At 31.4% G+C, this 10,571-nt stretch overlaps 2 protein-coding genes across 3 annotated transcripts; both read left to right on the plus strand.

The window, feature by feature from the left end:
- Window positions 1–298: 298 nt before the first annotated feature.
- On the plus strand, window positions 299–3,316 carry LOC111422864 (RING finger and CHY zinc finger domain-containing protein 1-like). Its single transcript, XM_023056117.2, has 4 exons — window positions 299–472; window positions 670–831; window positions 889–1,044; window positions 1,095–3,316. Exons 1-4 carry the CDS (start codon window positions 419–421, stop codon window positions 1,275–1,277), a joined length of 555 nt encoding a protein of 184 aa, XP_022911885.1. The 5' UTR covers window positions 299–418; the 3' UTR covers window positions 1,278–3,316.
- Window positions 3,317–3,491: 175 nt separating this feature from the next.
- On the plus strand, window positions 3,492–10,518 carry LOC111422840 (RING finger and CHY zinc finger domain-containing protein 1-like). 2 transcript variants are annotated; one of them, XM_023056091.2, is made up of 6 exons: window positions 3,492–3,972; window positions 4,113–4,274; window positions 4,517–4,672; window positions 5,101–5,379; window positions 9,390–9,487; window positions 9,549–10,518. In XM_023056091.2, the coding sequence occupies exons 1-6, from the start codon at window positions 3,883–3,885 to the stop codon at window positions 9,571–9,573; spliced, it is 810 nt and encodes a 269-aa protein (XP_022911859.1). In that variant the 5' UTR covers window positions 3,492–3,882; the 3' UTR covers window positions 9,574–10,518. The 2 variants fall into 2 exon arrangements, with proteins under 2 accessions (XP_022911859.1, XP_022911858.1); XM_023056090.2 differs by having other exon boundaries at window positions 9,390–9,483.
- Window positions 10,519–10,571: the final 53 nt, after the last annotated feature.

Raw genomic sequence — 10,571 nt, forward strand, 5'->3', positions numbered from 1 at the left:
TCCGTACTCTGTCCCTGTCCAGTCGTGTTTTTCCTGCAACCCTCCAGAAGCATTTCATTTGGACTTTAGATTTTCGTAGAATATAACCTATACCATGATTAAACATGGTAAAGAACAAATTTCCTTTGTGTGATATTATTAGATAAAGTATCTACATAATAATAGTGCGATCACTGATAAAACTATTTATTGATAAGAAGTATCAATTAACTCTACTTAAATTTCACATATATTTAAAAAAAATGTATATTTAAAAAGATTAAGCTTAACGCATGCGCACACTGTATTTATTCAACAATATTATCGTTCGGTACAAAACCCCAAGTATCGTATTGCACTTTTCTGTTTACCTCTGCAGACTTCCTACTATTATTGTTCCGACTTTAGTTATTCAGTGCAGTGTTTGGTTTTCTAAACCATGGCCCAATCATCAATAGGATGTTCACATTATAAGAGACGAGCTATGTTATTGGTGAGTAATCTAACATTATCTAAACATCAATAAATGTCGGTGTTTCCCAGATTTCGCGGTAAAATAACCTACAATTATTTTCTTAACTGTTTTTAATTATATGATATTTTTAATATATTAGCTGTAACCTTTTTAATGCTATCCAGGGTATTAATTACCATAGTTATAACGGATTTCTATTTTATCTTCATTTTTAGACACCATGTTGTAAAAAACAATATTGGTGCCATTATTGTCATGATGCACAAGAAAATCACCGTTTAGTTCGGAAAAACGTAATAACAATTGTTTGTTCAAATTGTAATTATCCTCAAGAAGCCCGAAATACATGTAGAAAATGTCATGTTATCTTCGCAACGGTATTTCTTTTATATTTAATTTTATTTAAATAATTCGAAAATGTTATTTTTTTTAAGTATTTTTGCCAAAAATGTTGCTTATATGACGACACAGCTAAAGGTCAATTTCATTGCGATAAATGCACAATATGCCGTGTGGGGGGTTCCCAGAATTTCTTCCATTGCGACGTTTGTAACATGTGTTTAAATATAGGTATTCGAGAAACTCACAAGGTAAAAGAATATTTTACAAAGTTTCATAAAAAAAAATATTTTATTTTTAGTGTATTGAAAACAGTGGAAGAGATGGATGCACGGTTTGTTTAGAAGAAATTCATTCTTCAAGAATGGATTTAACCGTTCCAAAATGTGGCCATTTGATTCACACTAAATGTTTTGAATCCTTGAAAAGCGTTAATATTACTCAATGCCCAACTTGTCGTGTTGAACTTAAAAGCATCATGTAAAATTAGTATGTAATAAGTACATTTAACGTATAAAATAAATAAAAATTTATTTTCGAAAATAATAATATTAATCTTAATCTTCACAAAGAAAAGAATATATAAAAAAACAGTATAGTTCAGTTTATTTTAAGTTTCATAAAATTTTATGATATATTTATGGGGAATTAATCAATTTGATTTTTATAATAGTGGAAGCACCTCTTTTATGTATAGTATGAATATAGATGAATAGCTGAAATAACTTGGAGTTATCCTAGATAAAACCTTCTTTTGGAATAGCCAACTGCAGAGAGTCTTGAAGTGAGTTGGACTATTTTTGTGGTCATACCGAAGTCCCTGTAATAGAAATTGCTATCCATGGAAAATCCATTGTATAATATAAATATTTTGCTAAGATCTCACAGTCAACAATTTTCTGCCAACCAAACCGCAGTCCAGATGGTGATTGCCGTAAAAACTGCTTTCGCTCTGGTTTATGGCTGCAAAAGAACATATAACTTATTGAGTGCTAGTAAAAGAGCTATTGCGATCTGTTTCATCAACACCAACGTGACTGACAATGAGGCCACGATCAACACAAACATGGCAACATCAAACCATGTTTACGTTGATTCAATTTTTTGGTTTCTTCTGTATCTCTTTTATTCCACTCGTTATCAGTGTTAAACTCATAGGTTTATTTGATTTTTTTTGTGTTAAATCCCTTACCCAGAAGTGGCACATAACCTGAACACATGTTGAACCCTCATATAAACTGACTGTCTTCATAATTACGAAAAGCCATTTTAATGCAAAAGCGTCAATGAAACATTAATAGACTAAAGGTGACTAAATTTAATGAAGCAACGTGGCAAAGACGTTTGGAACTGTTTTGAAACATTTGTAAGCAAATGCAAGGCCCAGAAGACATGGGTAAAAATAATACGACGAATGGAAGGACATTCGACAAGAGGAGGATATGGTGCAAGGGGCTCCATTAGCACCTAGAACGCTTACAGCAACCAGTGCAGAAGTTCTATCGAGTATACTTTCACTGAACTTATTAGTTTACGAATGAAACAAAATGTACAAGATTTAGTATAAGATTTTTGAGTGCGATGATTTATTATGGTGGACACTACATCTACGGCAAAGATCATGCTATAGCATTAACCACGGAGGTGAGATATGCTGAACATAAACCTCGGTGTCATATTACATGAGGCGACAACGTTATGGGAGTAGTAATGTTTGAAAAACAAACATATTTCATTTACATGTTGTCTCTCAGACGGCATCTTCGTGGTTAAGGGTTGAAGATGACGATGGAACCCCGTAGCCTAGTTTTATGAGAGAAGTGAAGAAGATTAAGGAAAAAGACGTTAAAATGGGATATTTTGGAGAACATGGGTGCACGCAGAATGTAGGTTATGCACGCAGAACGTAGATTATGGACGCAGAATGTAAATTGCGTTCATAATCCATTACCAAGAATTTGGTAAATTGAGTAAATGCGTACAAATAGGAGATTCTGAAGAAAATGGGTGCACACAGAATGTAGATTACATTCTTCATTTGTAGATTCATTCCATTACCAAGAACTTTGTAAGGAAATTCATCATTATATAACTCACTCCAAACTAAACAACAATAACATAATTTACGGTTTCTTACCTTTCAATTAAACCAGATTTTACCCAATTTTTGAGTGCATTCTCAATTTATATTCAAAATTAAATTGTTAATTATATAAGGTCTAATTAACCTTATTAATTTATAAGGTTTGGGTAGCTTAAATTCACACAAGAAAGAAATTTTTCACATTAAAGACAAGAAATAAATGTTTAATAGATTTATTTTATTTGAAATAGCAAATTTTACTAATAAATTACGTTTAATACGCTAGTAATCTGCCATAATGTGTGAAAATCGGGTTTATTAGGTAAAAATTTATATAAATAACTTTTTTGATACTTTTAATTAAATTTTAACATAATTTTAATACATTAATAAAGCAAATATATTTTTCATTCATTTTATTGAGTTGATATCGAATTAATAAGATTTTTTAATCAAGTATTGACAGTTCAAGTAAAATTTAACCTCATATTTATCTGTCAACTGTCAACATTCAATCTTATTTTAGGTTAGTTTCATTTTTTGTTAAATTCAGCACAATTTTACCACATTTTTTAAATCAAATTTATGTATTATATTCTATTTTCACATTTATACACAACAATAACATAAAAAAGGGAATTTTGAAAGTAACTTTTGAGGACCACTGTTTTTATCCAACTAACGTAATCCAACGAAGTTTAAATTGTACAATCTACTTATCTAAACATTCGAGACGAATAAACTGGGAGTTGTGAAGTTTCGTAATAAACTCTCAGTCCTCCGAGTGTGTAGAAATTGCTATCCCGAGCCCCCTTTTTTTGACAGGATGATCATTAGTAACCAACTTCATCTCGTTTAACACGCGCGCACACACATACATATGTAGAAAGATTTTGTGGAAAAGTTGTCTTCGTATTTATTGCAGTATTGCAATAGCTGCTGTTCGTCGTAGTGTTCGTACAAAACGTGGACGTTATTTAATAAATTACTAGGATATACAACAACGATGGCAGCTACACCAAGCGCTGAGGGGCCCCCTGAAGGAACCGTTAAGACAATTGGTTGTGCCCACTATAAAAGAAAATCGAAATTCGTGGTAAAGTATTGTCCTAATTATAATTTTTTTATTCAAAAATGTTTTACTTATGGTGGTAATATTTTTAGAATTCTTTGTGTATTTGTTGTTGTTTTTGAAGATGATTTTTACATTTCGTTCTTTTTTACTTTTCTTTGTAGACGCCCTGTTGCAATAAAGTGTACACCTGTAGGTTTTGTCACGATGAAAAAGAAGATCACACGATGAATAGGAAAGAAGTCACCCAACTTATATGCACACTTTGTGAAACTCGACAACCTGTACAAGCTGAATGCCAAAATTGTGGTATACGATTTGGGAAGGTAAGAGACTTTGATCATTCCGATGATCATTTTTCAAAAAAGGTTAAACGATTATTTGACCTTTAATTGACTTAAGTGATTTGCTTATGTACCAGATAATTTTTCTTTCTTTCTTATTTACTTTATTTAACCACATGATTCTCATATAAAAGATATATTTAAATTAATTCATTTCATAAAAAAAATTCTAACCTCAATCACTTAATGTTTTTTACTTTTATTAATTTTAATATTTTTTGTAGTATACATGTCTTGAATGTAATTTATTTGATGATGAAGACAAGAATCAATATCACTGTTCAGGTTGTGGTATATGTCGAGTAGGAGGTTCGGACCGTTTCTTCCATTGCGAAACATGTAATATGTGTCTTCCCATTCAACTCCAAAACGGCCACAAGGTAAATAATAACAAATATTGCGATTAACTTAAATGTAAATTTTAATTACAAGCTATAATAAAATTGGTATGTTTGTATTTTGGGGAATGGTACACTCGCAATTGCGTTTTGTCGCCATCGTCATCGTCAACAGACCGAATGTGGGCTATTTAACGCGTTATCTTTATGGTTGGGCAAATAAAATTATTATTATTGCACCTATTGAAGCCGGTTCTAACCTATATTTGGCACAGGTTTATTGTCATTATTGCTATTGATCAACTATATTCAGACTTTGATTATCTTATTCTGGAATGTCTAATAATGTAGAAAAAAATATGTTATGTAATTTAATGTTGTGGGTTGGGTCTGGACATAAAAGGACTTTTTTTTATAATAAATTCTTTTCTTAATTTTTTTTGTAACATATTTTCTTTTTTTTTTCTTAGTGTGTGGAAAATGTATCACGTGCCAATTGTCCAGTATGTTTAGAAGATATCCACACGTCGCGGATACCGTGCCATATACCAGCCTGTGGTCATCTTTTACATAGAACATGTTTTGAACAATTATTAAAAGCGGGACATTACGCTTGCCCAATTTGTCAAACTTCTGTAATGGACATGACGGAATTGTGGAAATTTCTTGATGATGAAGTAGCCCACACTCCTATGCCACAAGAATATAGAAATTATATGGCGGCTATTTTATGTAAAGACTGTCACACGGTAAAAAATATTTGTATTTATTAACCCTTCGGCGAGCGCGTCTCATAGAAAGTGATAAAATAAAAAATTTTTGATATCTAAACATCAACTAATCATTTGAATTGCTAATTGCAGAAAGGATGTATTCTTATGTCAATAAAACTTAGGTTTGAGAAGAACTGGAAATTGCAAATTTTCTTCTGGCTAGTAAAAACATCAACTAGTATCAGTTTTTTTTGACATAGATCATAAAAATAAATTTGTGTAATTAATTTTTAGTAAGATTTAATGATCGAAATCTTATACTCTTTCTGCACTCAACTCCAAAGTTAATAAAAAAGAGGGATATTTTCCAAGAAACAGTTTATTCAACTAAATACAAGAACAAAAACTAAACTTACAATGATAAATACCAACTCAAAGCTACATTTCTGAAACTGCAGTCTTTCTATGCAGTTTGGGCAATAATATCCTTTTCATCTATTACATGAATCATGACTTTCTGTTTTGAAGTAGAGTTTGCTATTATCTCTACATATTGTTGAGTATAAACACGATCATACTTTTTTAATTTTCGCTTAATGTGGGAAAAATCTCTATCACAAGGTAGAAATGAGTGTTCTTTAATAGGAAAGTATTGTTCTATTTTGTCATATCTACGTGTATCTGTTAAATAAAGACTCATTCGAATAAGAGTGTTATTTTTGTTCTGTCCAGGACAGTTGTCACTCAACAAGTGTAACTCTTTGGCATTATCAGGTATATAATTTCCAATATATTCATACAGAAAATCATTGGGCCTCTTTTTGGCGTTACCCTCATGATATATAAAATACACAACTGTCGTCATGTTATGAATACAGAACAAACTGACGGTTAATTGTCTTAAATAAAAGAGATCCTGTATAGGAATTTTTGGAGTTGCAAATTTTGCATGAAGTCGAAAGTTAATGCTACAACATTATTATTTTCTTTTGATAGTGCTGTTAATTCGTGTAAAGTTGTATAACATTTTTTGCTACCTCTTTTATGGATAATCATTTCTGCCACTGCAGCTTGTTTAACATTTTCGCTTACCCTTTATTTTTATTGAAAAGTTTTTGCACGCATCATGTATCTACTTCCTGCCTACCAAATTTAAGATCAAAATCTTCTCTGAATAGTTTATTATAATATTCGTATTTCATTTTACTATTTGGAATTTTTTGTTGAATCATTGAATAGATAGTTTTCACTGTTAATTCTGAATTAGGGTAGTGATATTCCTTTGGCGAGTAATGGGACGTTTTTACAGGAAATGTAGAAATATGTTTGTGAATTCGTATTTTATCTACAGAACTGATCGCATTAGCAGTAGTCTGTTTCCCTGTTTTATCTTTAGGTGTCATGCAAAGAAGATAATATTTAAATGTCGAATTACGCAATTCTTCTGTCTTGCTGTTTGTATTTTTTCGTGGACGACGTTGAGCTCATCTTTAGTCGCTAAATTATAGAACCTCGTAAAAATTTAGTAAAGTTTACAATGACAAGGAGTTCCAACACATTTAGCAGCAACAACAGAACTCTTGTAATTAACATCCTCTTTGCCCTTAACACTAGAATAAAAATTGCACCTAACCTTAAACTATCTTTTACGTGCGAGAAATGAACTTACGGCTATTTTTTATGATGGTTCTTTTGTAATCATCAGAATTGATGACACCTCTTTTACGTTTAGTCCCAGTTAATTTCTCCATAATTTCAAAAATACACACTTTTAACTGACTTACAACATGCAAGAATCACGAAAACTGTACACTACACGATTCACGTTCTCCAAAATGCATGCAGTTGGCTGCAGAAGAGATACAATTGATTTCTACCCTTTCTGCGCTCAATGGTGAATAATTGAGGTGTTTTGAGACAAATGATATGTAATATACGTTTTCAAGAAAATCTCAAAATGATCGAAATACTGACTTGTATCCTTTCTGCACTCATCGATTCAGTTATTTTTAACAAGAACATCTGTTAAAACAAAAACGAGAATGCAATAATAGAAAAATCTGTCTTCTTCCATTTGATAATGGACACAATAATTATTGCCAGGAACAATGGCAAAATAAGTGAAAAATTAAACATTTATTAATAACAAAATATTAAACTTCTCTTCAGACGTCTTCTTCCATTTGGCAACAAGTATCTCAAATGGCAGTCTTTTTTGAGTGATTTTTGTAAACAAATTGATAACATGTACTATAACTGTAGTTTTTTATGAGCATTACAAAGTTTGCACCTGCCACTTCGATTTTAGTTTACTGCTAAGGGTACCTCTGGTATCTCTCGATATTGGAAAAGAAATTCTACCAAATCTTTTTGTCTAAATTTTGGCTCGTGCTCTTATATGTTCTTCCATAAGAGCCAACCCTAGTTCATTTAAAAATTTTCGTCTTTGGAGTTTCTCAAGTGGTTTTGTATTATTGAATATAATTTCAGAATTTATACCTGCAATATCTAGGATTTGAAAAATAATTGCAAGAGGCCATCTTCTGGTAACTCTTTGAGTAGTATAAAACGCACACTTCTAATCAACAGTATTTACACCATTTTTTGTGCTATTGTAAGATAGGATTATTTCTGGTTTGTTTGTTTTTTTGTCAACTTCACCTGTGTCGTTCACTGTAGGAAGTAAAATTACAGCTTTATTTGTTTTGGGTACATAGAAAACGATGGTGCAACAACAGTACGCGATTTTTTTTTGAAAAACTTAAGAGGAATTTCTTTTTTGTTTTTCTTTATCGTACCAATCAACGAGATTTTCCAGAAGATAAACAGCTAAAGGATAGCTAGTATTGTAATTATCGGTTGTTATATTTCGATTAGAATTTCTTATCGATTTCACCAACCTCTGGACTATGTCGAACGGTTTGTATTCCACAATATATCTCGAATATCCAAGTATAGAAGGTCTTGCTATCACACAGATTGCTTACTTGGCTGGTTTCTGTGGCATATATTGTACAAATCCGCATCTACCTCGAAATGGATGTACCATCTCATCTATTGTAACAAATTCTCCCAAACTGCAACTATTCATGCAATTCTTCACAAAACCTTCCTGATCCTTTCTAATTCTTACATCGTCAAAACGTAAAACGCGAAGTAGAAACAAAAATCTCTTATAACTAAATGCAGTCCTCAGTCTTATCATTCCAGTGCCATCTTTGTTCCATAATCCATGGACATTTACATGATTTCCTTTCTTTATCACAATAATTAACACTGCTCCTAACAATATTTCAATTTCTATCCCTTTGGTAGATAATTTCTGATCTTCTATTCTCAATATATTTGTGTGAGATACAATATTGTCAATCATGTTCGGATTCACTATTGTGATCGCCTTCTTGAATATTTCCATTCTCGCCTTCACTTACATCATCAAAGTCGACAATATCTTCTTCTACATCTGTTAAATTATCACAAACTGCAAATCAGCAACACACTTTGATGCTTCACATCAAACTGACTAAGTAGAGCCCAAAAACGTGTGATTACTACATTAATTATTGCCTAAGATACCCAATAAAACATAGTGCCCAGTGAGTTTCGGCTAACCATATTTATAATACCACATCAAAACGGAAAAAGCGGCACAAAGTGCTGCTGTGCGCTCGCCAGAGGGTTAAGAAAAAAATGTGGGGTTTTATGTTATTAATCCTTGTCAGGCGGACATTATTATATTCCAATTATAAGCAAAACTAGTGGAGTAAACAGGTCTTTCTTTAGCATACTTACTGCACCAATCAGTGGAATATGCCAGAAGTTAGTAAGTCTACCACTGTTTCACCAATATTAACCTGTTGAGGACTATCTAGTGGTTTCCATATTTAGCCATATAATAAGCTTAGTATGACCTCTATATGGAAATAACTGTTGAAAATAACTTATTTAATTTTAAATATACGTTTACGAAGTAAGATTGTGCCGTCAGACAAGGGTTGGGTTGGGAAATAATTCTTTTATTTCTGAAATTAAATATTTTTTTTTAGGAAAGTACTGTAAAATTTCATGTTGTTGGTTTAAAATGTGGTAATTGCGGTTCATACAATACATGTCGTATGAAAGGACCACCGTGTTTGATCAGTACGTAAGTTATATGGATTAAATTTACTAGGTATTTGTTGATATGTATTTTTTTTGTTATTTAGATCAAACGCAAGCAGGGTCGAGTAACGGTAGACGTCCACCTAGAAACGACGATTCAGAACAAAGCAGCTTGATCCAACCTGAGCAACAGGGAGGATCTACGGAACAAAATCTGTGATTGATGTGCAACAAATTTATTATACATTTTTTTTTCTTTTGCTTTGAACAAGTAGTATTGATCCCAACATGGAAATTAAAGTGAGAATACTCCGATACAACTGAAAAGAAAAATGATAAACTAACAAAAAGAAACAAATTTTTAATTGGTTTATTTTTATTATTTTTTAATTTTGACAAAAGTTTTTAATCTGTGTGTGTCATTTATTACTTTTTTCGTTCTAAGTATTTTTACACTCAGGTCATAATCTTTATTTTGTTTATTGTAAATCTTTTTTTGTAAACCCAAAAAGAGATGTTGATGATTTGTGCCGAATATTAATAACTTATGCGCATTCCGTTTTTGTATTTTGTGTCGTTTTTGATTAAAACGTTATAGCAAAAAGAACGAGGCACTACTCATCAGTTAAAAAGAACGTTTTAAATTATTTTATTATTATTTTTTTTTGTAATTTGTTTTTGGCAATCTTATTATTTTGTTTTTTTATTTAGTAGCTTTAACGTTGGACTACAAATCATAATATATGATAAAAAAGAGATCGAAAGCCGAAGTTGCAATTTTTAGTCAATTTTTTTCCGCATGTATATTTTAAAGAAATCGCGAATCTTAGTTGAATTTTTACGATTGTGATAATTTAGGAATTATATCTTCTCGCGCCGTTTAACCGGTTCGCCAAACGGAAACACTAAAAGCGACGAGAACTAAACAACAAACAAAAAAGACGATCCATTTGCTAAACTATATTATTAAAACTGTAAAGCAATTCTAGAAACTGTACATATTTTACATTATATGAATGCTCTTGAAAGATCTTTTAGATTTTGTTAAAAAAAAATATATTTGTTTTTCAACGGCGTTTTCTTTTCTTAATATTTAATGTTATCACAGAAAGTTATTTTAACTTACC

Source organism: Onthophagus taurus, chromosome 7, assembly GCF_036711975.1.
Source record: "Onthophagus taurus isolate NC chromosome 7, IU_Otau_3.0, whole genome shotgun sequence".
Taxonomy (NCBI): Eukaryota; Metazoa; Arthropoda; class Insecta; order Coleoptera; family Scarabaeidae; genus Onthophagus; species Onthophagus taurus.